Source organism: Oncorhynchus gorbuscha, linkage group LG22 (assembly GCF_021184085.1).
Source record: "Oncorhynchus gorbuscha isolate QuinsamMale2020 ecotype Even-year linkage group LG22, OgorEven_v1.0, whole genome shotgun sequence".
Classification (NCBI taxonomy): Eukaryota; Metazoa; Chordata; class Actinopteri; order Salmoniformes; family Salmonidae; genus Oncorhynchus; species Oncorhynchus gorbuscha.
The window spans coordinates 45339790-45363122 of record NC_060194.1 but is presented as its reverse complement, the minus strand read 5'-3'; the positions used below and the strand labels follow the sequence as shown (position 1 = coordinate 45363122).

Genomic DNA, 23333 nt, shown 5'->3' with positions numbered 1-23333 from the left:
GTTAAGTCGCTTTTGGGTCCTCTTTCACCTGCATGACAGGTATGTACAGCAGTAGGCCTAGTTATATAGGATGAGCCTCGACTAGAATACACTATATATATATTTGATGCACCTGTACCTGTACTGTCTACTGTTTATCCTGAACATGCAGGGTTTATATTAGGGTTCCCCAACTGGCGGCCCGGCGGGACTAATTTGGCCAACGTGTGGTTTTATTTGAACCCCATGTTAAAAATAGATTTTTTTTTTAAATCGAATATATGTATGTTTTTATTTTATTGTTGGACATCAAAAGACTGGCAAAACACCAAGAAATCAGCTCCAAGTGATTTTGATTGAAGAAATCTGATCTCAAGTATTCCCACAATGAATAGAGAGAATAAAACATTTTATGCAAATGTTAGCAACGTTTGGAATGATTATGTTTTACTCAAACATTATATCTGTTTGGGCTTCTTGCGGTAAATTTGCAGTCTACCAATTATTTGTAATTATGTTCAAGCCCCCGAGACCATCCGCTCAAGAAAAATTCGACCCGCAGCTGATAGAGTTGATGATCCCTAAGATGAAATGTATAGTAACAGTAACCTCAAAATGGGGCCATGGACGTGTTACTCGTTTTAAGGTTGAATGTTACATTAGTTTGTAAGAAAGTTGAATGCTATTTTGCCACGCCTGCCCCAGTACTCTCCCCGTGGTGCTCGAGGGCGGCAGGCTGCCCAGCGCTGCGCACTCCTGCCACCATCATAACGCACACCTGCTTCCCTCGTCACGCGCATCAGCGAATATCTGGACTCACCTGGACTCAATCACCTGTTTTATTACAGGTGATCCCTATATTTGTCAGTTCCCCAGCTCTGTTCCCCGCTGCTGCATTAATTGTCGTATGTCCTTATGTTACCCGGTGCTGACGCTGTGCCTGTCCTGTTACAAATTAAATGTTGACTCCCCGTACCTGCTTCTCCAGCGTCGGTTCTTACAGAATGCAGCAGCCATCAAATGAAGCATCTGGGAGTGCTGGCTTTTCGGTTGGTGGTGACGTCGGGTCCTGGGGCTGCCGTAGATAGAACCCGTGGTGCCTTAGCTGGATCGTCGGGCTTCCATGCTCTAGCCGGCTCGAGAGGTTTCCTTGCCCTGGTTGGCTCGGCAGGCGCCCATCCCACGTTAGGCCTCAGCCGGATCGTCAGGTTTTTACGCCTCAGATGGTGTGGTCCTTCTGTAGCTCAATTGGTAGAGCATGGCGCTTGTAACGCCAGGGTAGTGGGTTCAATCTCCGGGACCACCCATACGTAGAATGTATGCACACATGACTGTAAGTCGCTTTGGATAAAAGCGTCTGCTAAATGGCATATATTATTATATATTATTATGGCTCACCAGGCTCCCACGTCCCAGCGGGATAGTCAGGCTGTCACGCCTCAACCGGATCGTCAGGCTCCCACGCCCCAGCCGGTTCGCCGGGCTCCTGCGCCCCGTGCCTCCGCTGGCCCGTCAGGATCGGAGGCATGGGGATGGGCATGGGGATGGGGGTGGGGGGGGTTAATGTCACGCATGCTCCCGCAGATCATGTGCATCATCCTCTCCATCTGTTAATACCACTTACAACTGAAATGTGTCTTCCGCATAAAAATCAACCCATCTGAATCAGAGAGGTGCGGAGGACTGCTTCGACATCCACGTCTTAGGCGCCCGGGGGAATAGTGGGTTAACTGCCTTGCTCAAGGGCAGAACAACAGATTTGATCGATCCGACAACCTTTTGTTTACTGGCCCAACGCGTTGACCACTAGGCTACCTTCATCGTCAGCTTGAGGCACTGGGCAGGCAGGGTAAACTGGTCAGGACAAACTGTTAGAGTAGACTATAATATAACATAATAGAATATAATAAAATATAAAAGGTTGTTACACAGAGAGATGCAGCCTAAAGGTGTTTCTCACATTTCAAGATTTAATGTCACGTGCACAAGTACGGTAACTAGCCTTTCGTGTAAACACAAAACCCAACAATGCAATAATCAATGACAATGTATTACTAGAAAAAAACACACTTGAGAAATAAGAATACACAATAAAATAAGTCAGCATATTACGGACAGGAAATATTTAAAAAGTCATTGGTATAGGGTGTCGTTAACATCTGTGATCACTAGAGTAAGACAAAGCCTTGTATTTTTTAAAATAGATATTCTACTGTGTGAAGTAGTGTTGTCCTCGGAATGGAATTGTATTAATAAAATGCCAATGAATGTTTATTCTAGTCATTTTAGAGGGTTACAGTTGAGCTGTTGGGGGGCTCAATGAGACCCAAATGATGATAACCTATAGGAGGAGGAGATGCAGAATTGAAATCTATATATGCACAATACAAAGGTCATACATCCATAAAAACCTGTAGCAATCAATAGGCTGTTAATAATAATATAGCGTGCTTGTCTACGGAGAGCAGAAGAGACCATAAGGATTTTGGCACGTTATGATGATCAATTATTTCATTCTTTACTGATGAATAACACGCACACACACACACACATGTGGTCATGGAATCTAGCTTTATTGACGCATTCATTAAACAGTATTTGCCATGAATCAGTGATAAGGAAAGTATGTGTAAATAAACATTACAAAAGGCTGCTCTTAACACACATATCTATATATATAAAAAAATATATAGATACTGTATACACAACTAAAGTGTGCTATGCAACTGGTAGGCCTAACTGCTGTGTATTTTCGCTCCTCAGCTGGAATTTAACCCACATTCAGCCCCCTCACTGAACCACCCACACCAAGACAGAGATAGGCTGCACAGCTCTGAAGGCATTCATTCATATGATGTGTCGGTAACATGAGAGCGATGCCAGAATGAAGCTTCTGATTGTAAATTCAACACTTCGGCCACCAGATGGCGCCTATGTCATTTCTGCTGGATTTGTCCAGTGGTGCTGATTGGTTAAATGCTGATCGTGGACCCATCCGTCCATCTCAATGTTCCATATGCAAATGCTGAAGAAAAAAAAAAACATTCACAAACGGTTTGACAGAGTATAGTTATTGAGATAAAATATTGATCTGTGTCATTACGGCCATCTACATGTTTTGATCTAATTCATTGCATTGCCCTGGAATCTAACCCCCCCCAACCCCCTCCCAATTAAAAAAAAAATGTGCAGAAACTATATAGACCCGTAGACTGTCAATCCATTAAAAAAAAATGTTTTGCAACATTTCAGAAGGCAGTGACTCAAATATCATTGACCCTTAAAGGCTGGTACGTTGATAAAGCTACGGAGGTATTATTTTCGATCCGTGGGAGGAGGGGTTCCTAGAAACCGCCTCCCACTTGAGCGCTGCTCGCTTCTGATCCAAATACACACGACGCCTCCATGTTGGAAAGAGTACAGAGAGAGAGAGAGAGAGAGGAGGGGGATACAATTATATTTTTGAAAATGAAGAGAGTTCAAGAAACGGGATTATCGGAACTGTTTCATTTTTCCTATTGAAACTTGACCGTGGCGAGCGAGTGTTTTTTTTATTATTATTTTTTTCCGTTTCTTCATTGTTTTCAGTCAACGTCAATTTTTTTAAAACAATTTATTTATTTATTTTTTATTATGTTGAATTGAACACTGATCAGTTTTAAGGCTAGCTCTAGTTGCTAAGCCAGACGTTAGCAACGTTTTCTTCTTCTTCCTTCTTCTTGAGTTCAACGTTGGGAGTTTGTTTTGCCCCATAATTGTTCTTTAAATGTTACTTACTAAATTGGAATATTCCCAGCGATTGACAAGTGGTTGTATTTAGTCTTTAAACCACTAGCTAGTTTACATTTTGCCCCCTCCTGTGTCCCGTCTCAGCTAGTTTTTAGGGCCCGGCTGCCATTTCAACACAGCTAGCAAAGGCAGCTAACGTTACCCATTGTGGACTAGGACAAGCAAGTGAAAAAATAAAACATTTTTAAAACGAACCAACAAACAAACAACAACAACAACAAAGGAATTAACCATCCGTCGCAATGGATCACACGTCTATAATAACCCAGGTTTCCAACCCCAAAGAAGAGGAGATTATCTCGTTTAATCAGGAAAAAGGTAAGAGAGAGAGAGAGAGAGGGGGAAAAAGACAGTGTTTTTTGGGGAAAGCGCTCTGGCTGTCAGAAACTGTTGCAATATTATCAATATTATACAAATGACATGATGTTGGATTGGAGAAGACTATCTATCCCGTTTTATAGACGCTAACAACCTTAAAACAAACTCCCTTGTTGATACATTAAAAAAAAAAAAAAAAAATATATATATATATATATATATATAGGTGACTGTTTTTCCATGTATCAGTACGTTATTCAATGTGTTTCTATGGGCTAATAGCAGAAAGGTCTAATTTGTTGTTTCATGTTTTTATAAAGGGAACGTTTTTAAATCAAATAGCTTAATGATCCCGTAGGACGGTTTTAGTAGCGCACCCCCCCCATGCGGATTAAAGTGTCTGACCTATATCGGAACGATCTAAGAAAGATCATACAAAACAAATGTGGACCCGTAGTTAACAAAACAAATAAGAACTAAACTACTGCTATATACAATGCCTTTCAGTAAGTATATTCACACCCCTTGACTTTTTTTCCAAAATGATGTTGTTACAAAGTGGGATTAAAATCTATTTAATTGTCATTCTTTGTCAACAGTCTACAGAAAATACTCTAATGTCAAATTGGGAGAAAAAATGCGAACATTTGTATACATTTAAAAAACACAAATATATCTTGATTAGATAAGTACTCAACCCCCTGGTTAGAATCACCTTTTGCAGCGATTACAGCTGCGAGTCTATTAAGTCTGTAACAGCTTTCCACACCTGGATTGTGCAACATTTGCCAATTTGTATTTTCTAAATCCTTCAAGCTCGGTCAAATTGGTTGTTGATCATCGCTAGACAACAATTTTCAGATCTTGCCAAAGATTTTAAAGCAGATTTTTAAGTCAAAACTCACTCGGCAACATTCACTGGCTTCTTGGTAAGCAACTCCAGTGTCGATTTTGCCATGTGTTTTAGGTTATTGTCCTGCTGAAAGGGGAATTCATCTCCCAGTGTCTGGTGGAAAGCAGACTGAACCAGGTTTTCCTCTAGGATTTTGCTTAGCTCCATTAGGTTTCTTTTTTATCCTGAAAAAGTCCCTAGTCCTTAAAGATTACAAGCATACCCATAACATGATGCAGCCACCAGTATGCTAGGAAATATGGAGAGTGGTACTCAGTAATGTGTTGTATTGGATTTGTCCCAAACATAGCACTTTGTATTCAGGACAAAATGCTAATTGCTTTGCCACATTTTTAGTAGTATTACTTTAGGCCATAGGGAGGCGCACAATTGGCACAGCGTCGTCCGGGTTTGGCCGGGGTAGACCATCATTTTAAATAATAATTTATTATTAACTGTCTTGCCTAGTTAAATAACGGTTAAAATAAAATAAAAAATAGTGCCTTGTTGCAAACAGGATGCATGTTTTGGAATATTTTTATTCTGTACAGGCATCCTTTTCACTCTTGTCATCCTCAGGTTTCTCCTAACAGAGCCAACTGTTTTAAAGTCATAATTGGCCTCATGGTGAAATCCCTAAGCGGTTTGCTTCTTCTCTGGTAACTGAATTAGTAAGGATGCCTGTGTCTTTGTAGTGGCTGGCTTTTTTGATACACCATCCAAAGTGTAATTAATAACTTCACCATGCTCAAAGGGATATTCAATGTCTGCTTTAAAAACCTTTTTTTTTTAACCAATAGATGCCATTCTTTGCGAGGCATTGGAAAACCTCTCTGGTTTTCGTGGTGGAATCTGTTTGAAATTTACTTTATTGACATTTCTAAACATGTTAAACACAGCGTTGGAATTGTATTTCATCATTTTTGTTGAAGAGAACTGATGAAAACCTGACAGAAGGTATTTTGAGAGCTAGGAGATGACTTGCTAGCTGACGTTGCCCACTTATTTTAGCTATCTAGCTAATTAAACAGCTAGTTAGATAAGTTATAGGTGGACTTGGAGGTAATGCAGTACTCTAACTAGTTAGTGATCTGTTTTCTAGAGTTTGCAGTGAGCCCCACTCCTTTTTCACACACACACACACACACACACACACACACACACACACACACACACACACACACACACACACACACACACACACACACACACACACACACACACACACTAAAAGCATTGTTTTTGATTATTTTTTTAAATCTAAGACTTAAACCTCAACTGAAGTTGTAAATAAAGTGTGGGACCGTTGAGAAAGGTAAACTCCTAATTATAACACTGAGTTGTCACTTATCATGGGCAAGTCCTATTGACAAAGTTATGAATATGGGGGAGGGGTATGTCTGTTTATAAAAAAATATATATATATATGTATATGTATATGTGTTTTTGATACAAATTAACTGTACTAGTTGTTCCGGCTCTGGTCTTGTCCCATCCTGATCACTGTCCGGTATCATGGTCTAGGGCAGCAAAGAAAGACCTGGCAAAGCTGCAGCTGGCCCAAGACATGCCACCAGGGGTCTCTTCACAGTCACCAAGTCCAAAACGGATTCACATCAACGCACAATATTATACAGAGCCATGATTGCATTCCATTTCCAATTCCACAGCAAATGGCAAAAATACCTTTAAAAAACCACACAAAAAAACAGGTTAAACAACATCTCATAGAACAGTGGGGTCTGTGAGGGGACAGACACACTCCAACACGCACTATGATGGGACAGACACACTCCAACACGCACTATGAGGGGACAGACACACTCCAACACGCACTATGAGGGGACAGACACACTCCAACACACACTATGAGGGGACAGACACACTCCAACACGCACTATGAGGGGACAGACACACTCCAACACGCGCTATTTTAGTTGTTGTAGTATGGTTTGTATATTGATATATTTTACATTTGTGTGACTGTCCTTGTCTATCAGTGTTTTATTTGTCATGTTTTTTGTTGTTGTTGTGGACCCCAGCAAGAATAGCTGCTGCAAAAGCTAATGGGGATTCAAATAAACAAACAAACAAACAGTTTTAACTGGTATGCCTGTCAGGTTTTTCCTGGAGTTGTGTGCCATTGTGGCATGATTCTTGGCCCGGTCCTGCCACATTCAAGTAACATGCTGTACTCATAACAAGCAATTTCCTCCACTGTTTTCCACTACTGTTTACGTCATGGGCAGAGTACTAATGTAACTCTGATACAGGTCACCTTAAAGGCTGGTTTATTTCAGAGGACCAGATGGAGCTTGCCAAAACATGAATGTCACAGTAGCTACACTATATATCAACCAAAGAGGTTTTGAAAGAGGCCAGGTGTCAATTGACAGGCATACAGAGGGGATCTTTTCCAAATCAGGGCATTTGGCAACTATTGAAACACTGACACAGAAACAAACACACCGATACAACCGGCTTCGCAATATCACTACTCGCATAAAGAGGTGTCTTGTTTCCATCAGAGTTTAATATATAGCTGACCTATATGGCTGCTCTTCAGCTGTTAAACTAAGTCACTCCATGTACAGCTGGACCTCCAGTTGAAGTCGGAAGTTTACATACACTTAGGTTGGAGTCATTAATACTCGTTTTTCAACCACTCCACAAATGTCTTGTTAACAAACTATAGTTTTGGCAAGTCTGTTAGGACATCTACTTTGTGTGTGACACAAGTAATTTTTCCAACAATTGTTTACATATTATTTCACTTATAATTCACTGTATCACAATTCCAGTGGGTCAGAAGTTTACATACACTAAGTTGACTGTGCCTTTAAACAGTTTGGAAAATTCCAGAAAATTATGTCATGGCTTTAGAAGCTTCTGATAGGCTAATTGACATCATTTGAGTCAATTGGAGGTGTACCTGTGGATGTATTTCAAGCCAATCTTCAAACTCACTGCCTCTTTGCTTGACATCATGGGAACATCAAAACAAATCAGCCAAGACCTCAGAAATAAATTGCAGATCTCCACAAGTCTGGTTCAACCTAGGGAGCAATTTCCAAACACCTGAAGGTACCACGTTCATCTGTACAAACAATAGTACACAAGTATAACCACCATGGGACCACGTAGCCGTCATACCGCTCAGGGAGGAGACTCGTTCTGTCTCCTAGAGATGAACGTACTTAGATGTGAAAAGTGCAAATCAATCCCAGAACAACTGCAAAGGACCTTGTGAAGATGCTGGAAGAAACGGGTACAAATGTATCTATATCCACAGTAAAACGAGTCCTATATCAACATAACATGAAAGGCCACTCAGCAAGGAAGAAGCTACTGCTCCAAAACCGCCATAAAAAAGCCAGACTACGGTTTGCAACTGCACATGGGGACAAAGATCGCACTTTTTGGAGAAATGTCCTCTGGGCTCATGAAACAAAAATATAACTGTTTGGCCATAATGACCATTGTTATGTTTGGAGGAAAATGGGGGAGGCTTGCAAGCCAAAGAACACCATCCCAACTGTGAAGCACGGGGGTGGCAGCATCATGTTGTGGGGGTGCTTTGCTGCAGGAGGGATTGGTGCACTTCACAAAATAGATGGCATCATGAGAAGGAAAATGATGTGGATATATAGAAGCAACATCTCAAGACCAGTCTCAAGATCAGTCAGGAAGATCAGTCTCATCTCAAGATCAGTCAGGAAGTTAAAGCTTGGTCGCAAATGGGTCTTTCAAATGGACAATGACACCAAGCAAACTTCCAAAGTTGTGGCAAAATGGCTTAAGGACAACAAAGTCAAGGTATTGGAGTGGCCATCACAAAGCCCTGAACTCAATCCTATAGAAAATGTGTGGGCAGAACTGAAAGGAGGGCTACAAGCAAGGAGGGCTACAAACCTGACTTAGTTACACCAGCTCTGTCATGAGGAATGGGCCAAAAATCACCCAACTTATTGTGGGAATCTAGTGGAAGGCTACCCGAAACGTTTGATCCAAGTTAAACCATTTAAAGGCAATGCTCCCAAATACTAATTCAGTGTATGTAAACTTCTGACCCACTGGGAATGTGATGAAAGAAATAAAAGCTGAAATTATTCATTCTCTCTGCTATTATTCTGATATTTCACATTCTTAAAATAAAGTGGTGATCCTAACTGACCTAAGACAGGACATTTTTACTAGGATTAAATGTCAGGAATTGTGAAAAACTGAGTTTAAATGTATTTGGCTAAGGTGTATGAACTTCTGACTTCAACTGTATATGTCTGCTCTACAGCTGTTAGACTAGGTCACTTCATGTGTAGCTGGACCTATATGTCAGTCTAACAGCTGTAGAGCAGACATATAGGTCCAGCTACACATGAAGTGACTTAGTCTAACAGCTGTAGAGCAAAGTCACTCCATGTGTAGCTGGACCTATATGTCTGCTCTACAGCTGTTTAGACTAGGTCACTCCATGTGTAGCTGGACCTATATGTCTGCTCTACAGCTGTTTAGACTAGGTCACTCCATGACCCTGCTAAGGTCTATCGTTCAAAATAAGCGAGTTAATGCCAATAATTTGAGTGAATTGCCAAACTGCACTGGATAGCATAAATAAATCAAGTATGTGATTCAGGGTGTTCGGTGTCTGATAGCTATTGAAAATGTTATCTCCACACACTAACTTTGCAAGTTGTTAGGTCCCTCTTAAGGTCCATCTTTCTGAATAGCCTGAGGTAATGACAGAATATTTTATGGTAAGGGACAATTCCACGGTAACAGTGACTTTTAAAAAAACCTTAGTTTTTATTAACAATTTCCATACAATTTTACAAAAACACATTTACTTGAACAGTGCAGATGGAAAGTTTGGTAACAGACTGACAGCCCAAACAATACAAACTACCATTCTGTTCCCAAACTTTGCATCTGCACTAAAATTCTCTGTGGAAGTTATTCAACGTAGTCCTTATGCATAGCGTTTTGTATGGTGTTTAACTTTGCAATTATTGTTTTTGGTTTGGCATCCATTTTTAAAGTAAAAAAATAGCTTGAGACTAAGCATCACTCAGTTAATGTGGAATTGCCCTAAGGCCAATGCTTCAGTGTGTGATTGGGCGTATTGTGTCTCTCGATGGCTGCTGAACACATTGTGGTGGCACCCCCACTGCTTGTCTGGTGTAGGCCTAGGACTACATGTCCCTAAACACACCCATAAAGTACTCAACATCGAACCTAAACCTACTTTGCAGGTTGGCACCAACAGTGAACAAGTCAATCCATTCTGTCTTCATTGCATTCCTTTTCGCACAATTACTGCATAAGCCCTCGTGACATCAATCACTCATTGTCAGCATGTCAGTGGATTAAAGCGTCATAAAGTTAAACCTCTTGTGGCATTGTGTTCCCTTCCAGTCCCGTTGGCTGCTACTGTAACATTTACAGTGTGTGGTGACTGGGTTTCCTGGGTCATTCAGACACTATCAGTACCAGTATCTGGTGTGTATCAGTACCAGTCAGATCCCTGAAGCTAGCAGGAAATGTTGAACCAGAACGATGACTACCACAGGTCTTTTCCTGGTCTGATTCTAGCTACCTGGACTGTTGAGGCTATTGAAGTAGATGATGGAGCTTTTATAAGTCAGTATAATACGGACATGAGGTTTGATAAAGGAATAGGATGGTGACTGTTTTTTGAGAATTACTACAAGGCTGGGGGTGATTGATTGTGGTATTTATCAATTGAGGTTTAGGTGTAGTATTGGATAGAACAGTACTGCCTTACTCCCTTCTATACAATGTTAGGAGAAATGCTAGGGCTGTGTCGATACCAGAATTGCAGTATTTGTATATTTTTTTCCCCCTCGTGGCGAAGATTTTAACACGAAGCGGACCACTCTGTGATCCTTTAAAAACCTGCTGTATGTAAAATATTGTGCGTTATAGCTTGGAAAATACACTGAGTGCACAAAACATTAGGAACACCTGGTCTTTCCATGAGAAACTGACCAGGTAAATCCTGGTGAAAGCTATCCCTTATTGATGTCACTTGTTAAATCCATTTCAGTCAGGTAAGATGAAGGGAAGGAGGCTGGTTTAATAAGGCCTATACAATCTATTTGTGAACGGGCAAGACAAGATTGAACTGCTTTTGAACAGGGGGTATGGTAATAGGTGCCAGGTGCACTAGTTTGTGTCAAGAACATCAACACTGCTGGGTTTTTCACACTCAACAGTTTCCTGTGTAACAAGAATGGTCCACTACCCAAAGAACATCCAGGTAACACAGCGACCTTGACACAGCTGTGGGAAGCATTGGAGTCAACATGGGGGTCCACTACCCAAAGGTAACACAGCGACCTTGACACAGCTGTGGGAAGCATTGGAGTCAACATGGGGGTCCACTACCCAAAGGTAACACAGCGACCTTGACACAGCTGTGGGAAGCATTGGAGTCAACATGGGGCCAGTATCAAATCACATTTTATTTGTCACATGTGCCGAATACAACCTTACAGTGAAATGCTTACTTACAAGCCCTTAACCAACAATGCAGTTTTAAGAAAAATAAGTGTTAGGTCCAAAAAATTGATAAGAAATAAAAATAACAATTAAAGAGCAGCAGTAAAATAACAGTAGCGAGGCAATATTCAGGGGGTACCGGTACAGAGTCAATGTGGAGGCTATATACAGGGGGTACTGGTACAGAGTCAATGTGGAGGCTATATACAGGGGGTACTGGTACAGAGTCAATGTGGAGGCTATATACAGGGGATACCGGTACAGAGTCAATGTGGAGGCTATATACAGGGGGTACTGGTACAGAGTCAATGTGGAGGCTATATACAGGGGGTACTGGTACAGAGTCAATGTGGAGGCTATATACAGGGGGTACTGGTACAGAGTCAATGTGGAGGCTATATACAGGGGTACTGGTACAGAGTCAATGTGGAGGCTATATACAGGGGGTACTGGTACAGAGTCAATGTGGAGGCTATATACAGGGGGTACTGGTACAGAGTCAATGTGGAGGCTATATACAGGGGTACTGGTACAGAGTACTGGTACTGGTACAGAGTCAATGTGGAGGTTATATACAGGGGGTACTGGTACAGAGTCAATGTGGAGGCTATATACAGGGGGTACTGGTACAGAGTCAATGTGGAGGCTATATACAGGGGGTACCGGTACAGAGTCAATGTGGAGGCTATAAGGTGAATGCACCAATTTGTAAGTCGCTCTGGATAAGAGCGTCTGCTAAATGACTTAAATGTAAATGTAAATATACAGGTGGTACCGGTACAGAGACAATGTGGAGGCTATATACAGGGGGTACTGGTACAGAGTCAATGTGGAGGCTATATACAGGGGGTATTGGTACAGAGTCAATGTGGAGGTTATATACAGGGGGTACTGGTACAGAGTCAATGTGGAGGTTATATACAGGGGGTACTGGTACAGAGTCAATGTGGAGGCTATATACAGGGGGTACTGGTACAGAGTCAATGTGGAGGCTATATACAGGGGGTACTGGTACAGAGTCAATGTGGAGGCTATATACAGGGGGTACTGGTACAGAGTCAATGTGGAGGTTATATACAGGGGGTACTGGTACAGAGTCAATGTGGAGGTTATATACAGGGGGTACTGGTACAGAGTCAATGTGGAGGCTATATACAGGGGGTACCGGTACAGAGTCAATGTGGAGGCTATGTACAGGGGGTACCGGTACAGAGTCAATGTGGAGGCTATGTACAGGGGGTACCGGTACAGAGTCAATGTGGAGGCTATGTACAGGGGGTACCGGTACAGAGTCAATGTGGAGGCTATATACAGGGGGTACCGGTACAGAGTCAATGTGGAGGCTATATACAGGGGGTACCGGTACAGAGTCAATGTGGAGGCTATATACAGGGGGTACCTGTACAGAGTCAATGTGGAGGCTATATACAGGGGGTACCTGTACAGAGTCAATGTGGAGGTTATATTCAGGGGTTACCGGTACAGAGTCAATGTGGAGGTTATATTCAGGGGTTACTGGTACAGAGTCAATGTGGAGGTTATATTCATGGGAGGCTATTACAGGGGTACTGGTACAGAGTCAATGTGGAGGCTATATACAGGGGTACCTGTACAGAGTCAATGTGGAGGTTATATACAGGGGTACTGGTACAGAGTCAATGTGGAGGCTATATACAGGGGTACGGTACAGAGTCAATGTGGAGGCTATATACAGGGGAGTCAGAGTCAATGTGGAGGCTATATACAGGGGGTACCTGTACAGAGTCAATGTGGAGGCTATATACAGGGGGTACCTGTACAGAGTCAATGTGGAGGTTATATTCAGGGGTTACCGGTACAGAGTCAATGTGGAGGCTATATACAGGGGTTACCGGTACAGAGTCAATGTGGAGGCTATATACAGGGGGTACCTGTACAGAGTCAATGTGGAGGTTATATTCAGGGGTTACCGGTACAGAGTCAATGTGGAGGCTATATACAGGGGGTACCTGTACAGAGTCAATGTGGAGGCTATATACAGGGGGTACCTGTACAGAGTCAATGTGGAGGTTATATTCAGGGGTTACCGGTACAGAGTCAATGTGGAGGCTATATACAGGGGTTACCGGTACAGAGTCAATGTGGAGGCTATATACAGGGGGTACCGGTACAGAGTCAATGTGCGGTGGGACAGGTTAGTCGAGGTAATATTTGCATGTAGGTAGAGTTAAAGTGTTTATCTATGCATAGTTGGAGAGTAGCAGCAGCGTAAAAGAGGCTGTTTTCCTATCGAAGGTGAATCCGCTTTGTGTTTTGTTTCCTTGCCAAGATACTAACGATTATCGCGATGCTTGTATCTCTCTGTCCCTAGAAAACACTGGCTGGGCAGACCCACACATTTTCCAGTTCTCAGCTATTGCTCTTCTGTGCAATAAATTCCAAAAGGAGCCAAACAGGGTCAAGTAGGGTCATGGGGCCAAAGTGTGAAGGTATGGCAGTGGCCAATCTGGGAAAGGTCATGCACTTTGACCTGTGTCAACCAATCATTGAAGCCCAATGACAGATGGACCTATAATCTGCTATCCACCAGAAAAAGACCCGCCAGCAAGGAGTGAGAGGCTGAATCCCAAATGTCATCCTATTCAAATGGACCCCGGTCAAAAGTAGTGCACTATATAGGAAATGTTGTGCCATTTGAGATGCTGCCATAGGCCTAATATGAAGGACCTGTGTTGGTTAAACTGAGGGCCTAAAGCCTTTTTACTAATGACCTTAGTCGTTCAGGTTCCATTAGATGAGTGTGGCTTTGTTGTAATCTCATTAGCGATGATTAGCCTAGCGCAGCTCAGACCAATTACTGTCGGCTCCTTCCTTCCTCCTAAGAAAGAATGCATGTTGTTGGTCTGACAGCCAAGTGGAAATGGCTAACATAACTGATAGTTTTGTTCACACACACACACAGTTGGTGTAAATCATTACAGCAGAGAATGGGATATGATGCAGTTCAAGTTAGGGCTGGGCGATATGGCCAATTTTTTTATTTTTTTTCAAATTTATGTCTGACTCTCAATTTTATTTTTTATAAATGTTTTATCTAAATAAGCTTTGTTGTACATTTTAAAGGTCAAATGTACTGCATTTCAAACAGTCAGCGATAATGAATTCAGGGCTTGTGAAATTATACCTAGGCTAAATATAAGCCTTCTACAACCATGGGACCCACTAATAATTTTATTATTTTATCAAAATTAATTTAACCTGCTTTTTTTGTTGTTGTTGTTGCAATAATCACTGATCTGGCTATCAAGTCCTTGGTTAGAATTGTAACCAGAACCTTGCACATTCACTAATAATTATTAACTTATTGTAGGTATTCTAGAACATTCACTAATAATGACTAACTTATTGTAGGTATTCTAGAACATTCACTAATAATGACTAACTTATTGTAGGTATTCTAGAACATTCACTAATAATGACTAACTTATTGTAGGTATTCTAGAACATTCACTAATAATGACTAACTTATTGTAGGTATTCTAGAACATTCACTAATAATGACTAACTTATTGTAGGTATTCTAGAACATTCACTAATAATGACTAACTTATTGTAGGTATTCTAGAACATTCACTAATAATGACTAACTTATTGTAGGTATTCTAGAACATTCACTAATAATGACTAACTTATTGTAGGTATTCTAGAACATGAACACAGGTCTCATTAACAATCTCTCCAGAAAAAGCCCACGTCCAAGTGAGTAGCCAGCTAATCTTTATATTTAAACTTTAGCCAACTTGGATCTATATGCTAGCTAACAAAGTATAACAGTTGAATAGTTATGAACACACCCTTCTGTCTGTCTGCAACTGTTTGAACAGCATGCTAAGCCTGTCCACTTTGTTCAGATGTTCAAATCAAAATATCTTATTTCTCAGAAAGAGAAGTTTCAAATTCCTTATAATTGTGTTTTATGCTTATTGTACATTTATAAAAGACTAGACAGCTAGTATAACATTCTTTGGCTAAAATGCTGCCAATGGTACGACAATGCAGCCCGTGACAAACTGAACATAATCCAGAATCATGTTAATTGATACTCCTGTTTTTAGTAGTGTCTGCTCTCTGCAATTTGACGAGTTGAGACAGGGTATCTTTAGAAAGGTTAAATTGCAAACAATTTGGTTGCATATGCGCCAAAATATATATTTTTATTTTGGACCACTGTGCAATTTGGGATATTTTTTTTTTCTTACAAATAATAATATTTTTTGTCAAGATAAGGCTTCACAGTACCGTTGTAAAGCAACATCATGGTTGTACTTTTCCCTCAAGGTTACTCTGATGTCCAAAATATTTCAAATCAACATTTCTTTATGAAACTTAAGTTTCATGTATTTGAAAATATCTACATTTCTCAGTCCAAAATGGCTTTTTAATTTTGTCATGGAAATACATGTATTTATTATATCCAAGTAATTTATAGTTTCTATGCTTTTAGTTTTCCATGTGGATCAATTAATCGGTGAATTCTGAAAAGCTATCAAAGGATGGGGTTGAGTTTTTTTAGGGAGTGATATTGGTTCTTGTCTAAACAGTAAAATGTTCTTCCGTATTGTTATAGTTTTCTAAAATATGTTGTTAATGTTCTTAGCTTTATCCTTTGAAAACAGACACTGGGGATGAGAATGAGCATCTTCAATATTGGCACCCAAATCAAATCAAATGAAATTGTATTTGTCACATACACATGGTTAGCAGATGTTAATGCGAGTGTAGCGAAATGCTTGTGCTTCTAGTTCCGACAATGCATGCTGTTCAACAAGTAATCTAGCTAACAATTCCAAAACTACTACCTAATAGACACAAGTGTAAGGGGATAAAGAATATGTACATATATGAGTGAGTGATGGTACAGAGTGGCATAGGCAAGATACAGTAGATGATATTGAGTGCAGTATATACATATGAGATGAGTATGTAAACAAAGTTGCATAGTTAAAGTGGCTAGTGATACATGTATTACATAAAGATGCAGTAGATGATATAGAGTACAGTATATACAGTGCCTTGCGAAAGTATTCGGCCCCCTTGAACTTTGCGACCTTTTGCCACATTTCAGGCTTCAAACATAAAGATATAAAACTGTATTTTTTTGTGAAGAATCAACAACAAGTGGGACACAATCATGAAGTGGAACGACATTTATTGGATATTTCAAACTTTTTTAACAAATCAAAAACTGAAAAATTGGGCGTGTAAAATTATTCAGCCCCCTTAAGTTAATACTTTGTAGCGCCACCTTTTGCTGCGATTACAGCTGTAAGTCGCTTGGGGTATGTCTCTATCAGTTTTGCACATCGAGAGACTGACATTTTTTCCCATTCCTCCTTGCAAAACAGCTCGAGCTCAGTGAGGTTGGATGGAGAGCATTTGTGAATGGCAGTTTTCAGTTCTTTCCACCAAGTCTCGATTGGATTCAAACTATAAAATAGTTTTATATCTTTGTTTGAAGCCTGAAATGTGGCAAAAGGTCGCAAAGTTCAAGGGGGCCGAATACTTTCGCAAGGCACTGTACGTATACATATGAGATGAATAATGTAGGGTATGTAAACATTATATTAGGTAGCATTGTTTAAAGTGGCTAGTGATATATTTTACTTTTCCCATCAATTCCCATTATTAAAGTGGCTGGAGTTGAGTCAGTGTGTTGGCAGCAGCCACTCAATGTTAGTGGTGGCTGTTTAACCTGTTACTCCTACCCCCTACTTTTTCCGAACATTCTGTTGAAAATCGCGCAACATTTCAGCGCCCTGCTGCTCATGCCAGGAATATAGTATATGCATATGATTAGTATGTGTGGATAGAAAACACTCAGACGTTTATAAAACTGGTTAAATCACGGCTGTGACTATAACAGAACGTGCGTTTCATCGAAAAGTGCAGGAAAATCTGATCACTGAAAATTGAAAAATATATCCATGCTCGACATGAACCCATTGATAAAGGTGAACCACATTTAATGGGGCTGAGGTTGCAATACCTACAGCTTCCACACAATGTCTAGAGTCTTGTCATTTGCCTACTATTTGTTTCTTGGTCAAACAGACTCAAGGCAGCGTAGTTCTTCCGGTCTCCGACCGGATATTTTGGTTGAGATTTACCTCGCCTCGTGATCAATTTGGTCGCTTATTAACGTGTACTAATACCTAAAGTTGCATTACAAAAGTATTTCGAAGTGTTTTGTGAAAGTTTATCGTCGACTTTTTTAATGAAAAAAAATTACCTTTACGTTATAAGACGCTATTTTTTTTGTTTATCACAGTCTTCATAGATCGATATCTAGGCTATATATGGACCGATTTAATCGAAAAAAAGACCCAATAGTGATTATGGGACATCTAGGAGTGCCAATAAAGAAGATGGTCAAAGGTAATGAATGTTTTATATTTTATTTGTGCGGTTTGTGTAGCGACGACTATGCTAATTATTTTGTTTACGTCCCCTGCGGGTCTGTTGGGGTGTTACATGAAATCAGATAATAGCTTCTCATGCTTTCGCCGAAAAGTATTTAAAAAATCTGACTTGTTGCCTGGATTCACAACGAGTGTAGCTTTAATTCAATACCCTGCATGTGTATTTTAATGAACGTTTGAGTTTTAACTAGTACTATTAGCATTTAGAGTAGCGTATTTGCATTTCCAGATGTCTAGATGGGACGCCTGCGTGTCAGGTAGGAGCAAGAGGTTAACAGTCTGATGGCCTTGAGATAGAAGCTGTTTTTCAGTCTCTCTGTCCCAGCTTTGATGCACCTGTACTGACCTCGCCTTCTGGATGATAGCGGGGTGAACAGGCAGTGGCTCGGGTGGTTGTTGTCCTTGATGATCTTTATGGCCTTCCTGTGACATTGGGTGGTGTAGGTGTCCTGGAGGGCAGGTAGTTTGCCCCCGGTGATGCGTTGTGCAGACCTCACTACCCTCTGGAGAGCCTTACGGTTGTGGGCGGAGCAGTTGCCGTACCAGACGCTGATACAGCCCGACAGGATGCTCTCGATTGTGCATCTGTAGAAGTTTGTGAGTGCTTTTGGTGACCAGCCGAATTTCTTCAGCCTCCTGAGGTTGAAGAGGCACTGCTGCGCCTTCTTCACGATGCTGTCTGTGTGGGTGGACCAATTCAGTTTGTCTGTGATGTGTACGCCGAGGAACTTAATATAATAATAATAATATAATAGTAACTTAAAACTTACTACCCTCTCCACTACTGTTCCATCAATGTGGATAGGGGGGTGTTCCTTCTGCTGTTTCCTGAAGTCCACAATCATCTCCTTAGTTTTGTTGACGTTGAGTGTGAGGTTATTTTCCTGACACCACACTCCGAGGGTTCTCACCTCCCTGTTGGCCGTCTCATCGTTGTTGGTAATCAAGCATACCACTGTTGTGTCGTCCGCAAACTTGATGATTGAGTTGGAGGCCTGCGTGGCCACGCAGTCGTGGGTGAACAGGGAGTACAGGAGAGGGCTCAGAACGCACCCTTGTGGGGCCCCAGTGTTGAGGATCAGCGGGGTGGAAATGTTGTTGCCTACCCTCACCACCTGGGGGTGGCCCGTCAGGAAGTCCAGTACCCAGTTGCACAGGGCGGGGTCGAGACCCAGGGTCTCGAGCTTGATGACGAGCTTGGAGGGCACTATGGTGTTAAATGCCATTGCCATTGTTCCTCTTTAGTGAATTTTTACTAAAGCCCTGGGTGGCGAGTTGATACAATTTCAAGTCTGGAAGGTTAAAACCACCTTCAGACTAAGGAAGATGTCAAACTTTCCTTTTAATTTTAATTTTAAAGAATGTCTTCTGACCAATCCTACAGCTTTCTTGAACTCGACAACCCTGAAGCAATTATCAGGAGACAAAACATCACAGAAAACAGAGATCACCCAAGAAGAGATATTAGACACCGTTAAAAACATTTGTGCAGAGAAAAGCACCTGGACTGCTTTCCCATAGAATTCTAGGAAACAATTTGTGACAAAGTACATTTACATTACATTTAAGTAATTTAGCAGACGCTCTTATCCAGAGCGAAGTAGCTCCCCTATTTACACACATCACTCAATTCAGTGGTTCCTTGTTCAATGTATCAAACAGTTATTTCAATTATATTAAAACCCGCAAAATCTCCTGCTGTTTACAAACCCAGTTGAATAAATTGTGACAATAAAATAATAACAAAACTCATAAGCAATCGAATGGCAAGTCTTACCAGACTTGATACATATAAATTAAACAGGGTTTATTAAAAATAGATGCGAAACAAGTTCTCTGTTTTAATACAATACGCTATAAAACAAGATATAGATTTATCAATTAATGGCTGTTAATGCCGAAAAGGCCTTTGCCTGTCTTGAATAGCATTTTTCTATTCAAAACTTTGGAAGCTTTCAATTTTCCATCTGAAATAATACATTTTAGAAAAAATATTTTATAAATGTCCTAAAGCAAAAGATATACACAAATAATACATTATCTGATTAAATTGCTTTAGAAAGGGGCACAAGGCAGAGATGTCCCCTCTCCCCCCTTCTGTTTGCACTGGCAATTGAACCGCTTGCAGAAATAATTAGACGGGACCCAAACGTAACAGGTATTGATAAACATGAATATAAACCACACTTATTTGCAGACAATCACCTGATGTACCAATATTGAAAACTCAATACATGCTACAAATGACTCATTTCAATGACAGGTATTCGTATCAACATTTAGGCTTTTATAATATAGTAATGTCTTTACAGTGTTACATGTTTGTTTCTAGGGCACAACATGTCCTTCAAAATTAGCAAAAATTCATATAGCCCCAATATAGGCTCTATCCCAATCAATTTAAACAATCTTATTCTCTGGGGTTCCTACATTTTATTTGTTGCTCCTAATTTTTTTGTGATAGCAAATATATATTTTTAAATTAATTTAGAGCCCTCTCTATTACAATGAAATAATGTCAGTGTGTTTGTTTCCATATGATTGATTTTCTGTTGGATCAAACCTCAAATGTAAATAGCGAGTTGAAACCACTTGTGAGAGTGGAGGAAGTGATCTCTCATCTTTGTGTGTGTGTGTGTGTGTGTGTGTGTGTGTGTGTGTGTGTGTGTGTGTGTGTGTGTGTGTGTGTGTGTGTGTGTGTGTGTGTGTGTGTGTGTGTGTGTGTGTGTGTGTGTGTGTGTGTGTGTGTGTGTGTGTGTAAATGCGATTCAAATGAATTGAATTAGTTAAATATATCACCCAGCCCTAATTTCAGTACACCCACAACGGGTCATTTGATGCTACTATCAGTTCCGAGTCTGACTGAAGTAACAAACAAGAAGTGTCTGTATGCCATAGTTTAGATATGAGTAGGTCGGAGAGCAGGCCCTCTTCTCAGTGCAGAGCCGGCTCAGATGACACTAACTCCCCATGGCATTGACCCAGAGAGGGTGAGCTTGAGAGGCTGGTGGAGAGGGAGGGATGAAGGGAGAGGGAGTGTCTCTCCGTGGTTGTCATATTTGAGGCCAGGCCGCTGAAAGCAGAGCTCAGTGATGCTGCTGCTCACGCTGGTTGTGTTTGCGGTTCTGCTTCCTTCACTCCCGTTCTCTCTCTGATCCAACATATCTCTCCTATCCACCCATGCTCGCTCTCGGTTTCTCTCTCTCGCACTGAATGAGTCACACAGAACAGTTCCTCATGGTGCCAACGCAAACATTAACATTGCAACTAGGATTGTATCTGAGCAATGATTTCAGACTGCTGTCCGTTTTGTGAAAATCTGGACAGAAGAGACTGGACACGCCAATGGAACATCTGGCAGAGGCAGGGCATAGAGCAGGGGTGTTAAAAGGTTGTCAATTATTATTTATACACAGTTTCTACATAGTTTACATTTGGTTTGAGTCATTTTATAGTATACCTAGTTCATTTTTCTACCCCTAGAAAATATTTAATATATATTACATGTTTTGAGTCAAACCTTGCCTGCAGGGCCATATGTTTGCCCACCCTGGAGTGAAGGGACTGTTGTTGTCCCCTGTGTTGCGTAGGCTATGTCTGATTTCTAACTTTTGTATCTGAGGTTAAGATTTCACATGCATGAGAAATATATCTCGTCGTGTTGAACTGTACCAATGAGTGCCTCACTATATAAAATGTCATTTTCTTACCTTTTCAAGCAGTTGATTTGACTGTGATGCACATCCCAAGCAGTATTTTTTTTAGTCTTGGTTAGTAAGCTAACATGAATAAAGTAGACTAAAGTTAATGGCTGAAGAAGCACCAGACCAACTGCCAGGAACAGAATTGGCCACCACCTTTGGCCTCAGTCCACCTCTGCTCTCCGGGCTGCCGTCAACACAAGTGTCCTTCTGTTCTCTGTCTACTCTACAGCCACTGTTAAAGCTGCTGCTGCTGCCTGCCAGGCTGGCTGGGGTGTCCATCTAAATATAGGCTAACTATCCTGTTGGTGCTGGGGTATGGTGCTAGGGGGCTGGGGTATGGTGGCTGGGGTATGGTGCTAGGGGGCTGGGGTATGGTGCTAGGGGCTGGGGTATGGTGCTAGGGGCTGGGGTATGGTGCTAGGGGCTGGGGTATGGTGCTAGGGGGCTGGGGTATGGTGCTAGGGGGCTGGGGTATGGTGGCCTTCGGAAAGTATTCAGACCCCTTGACTTTTTCCACATTTTGTTACGGTACAGCCTTATTCTAAAATGTATTGCATTGATGGGGGTGGGGAGGGAACAAATCTACACATAATAACAAAGTAAAAATACTTTTAAAATAATTTTTTGTTAATGTGTAATAAAAAAACTTAAATCATATTTACATGAATATTCGGACCCTTTACTCAGTACTTTGTTGAAGCACCTTTGGCAGCGATTACAGTCTCGATTCTTCTTGCGTATGACGCTACAAGTTTGGCACAGCTATTTTCAGGTCTCTCCAGAGATGTTAGATCGGGTTCAAGTCCAGGCTCTGGCTGGGCTGCTCAAGTACATTCTGAGACTTGTCTTGAAGCCACTCCTGCGTTGTCTTGGCCGTGTGCTTAGGATCATGGTCCTGTTGGAAGTCTGAGGTCCTGAGCGCTCTGGAGCCGGTTTTCATCATGGATCTCTCTGTACACTGCTCCATTCATCTTTCCTTCGATCCTGACTAGTCTCCCAGTCCATGTCACTGAAAAACATCCCCACAGCATGATGCTGCCACCACTATGCTTCACCATAGGGATGGTATTGGCCAGGTGATGAGTCGGTGCCTGGATTCCTCCAGACGTGACACCATGAAGGCATGATTTGGTGGAGTGCTGCAGAGATGGTTGTCCTTCTGGAAGGTTTTCCCATCTCCACAGAGGACTCTTCTTGAACTACACTGTTGGTTTAGGGCTTGTAAGTAAGCATTTCACGGTAGTCTACACTTGTTGTATTTGGAGCATGTGACAATTAAAGTTCGATTTGACCTCTGGAGCTCTGTCAGAGAGTGACCATCGGGTTCTTGGTCACCTCCCTGCCCAAGGCCCTTCTCCCCTGAATGCTCAGTTTGGCCGGTCGGCCAGCTCTCGGAAGAGTCTAGGTGGTTCCAAATTCCTTCCATTTAAGATTGATGGAGGCCACTGTTTTCTTAGGGGCCTTGAATGCTGCAGAAATGTTTTGGTACCCTTCTCCAGATCTGTGCCTCGACACAATCCTGTCTTGGAGCTCTACGGACAATTCCTTCAACCTCATGGCTTGGTTTTTGCTCTAACACCCACTGTCAACTGTGGAACCTTATATTGACAGGAGCCTTGAGTTGTAGAAACATCTCAAGGATGATCAATGGAAACAGGATGCACCTGAGCTCAA

At 41.4% G+C, this 23333-nt stretch overlaps 1 protein-coding gene across 3 annotated transcripts in view; it reads left to right on the top strand.

Annotated features, from left to right (window-relative positions):
* The first annotated feature begins 3310 nt into the window (after window positions 1-3310).
* Window positions 3311-23333, top strand: part of LOC124009733 (CTD small phosphatase-like protein) — a 45130-nt gene continuing 25107 nt past the window's right edge. For 2 of the 3 annotated variants that reach the window (XM_046321860.1, XM_046321859.1), the window contains exon 1: window positions 3314-4086. In XM_046321860.1, the coding sequence (XP_046177816.1) occupies window positions 4011-4086 (76 nt within the window). In that variant the 5' untranslated portion in view covers window positions 3314-4010. Of the gene's footprint in view, window positions 4087-23333 lie in introns of all 3 variants that reach the window. The other variant, XM_046321861.1, reaches the window with a different exon arrangement.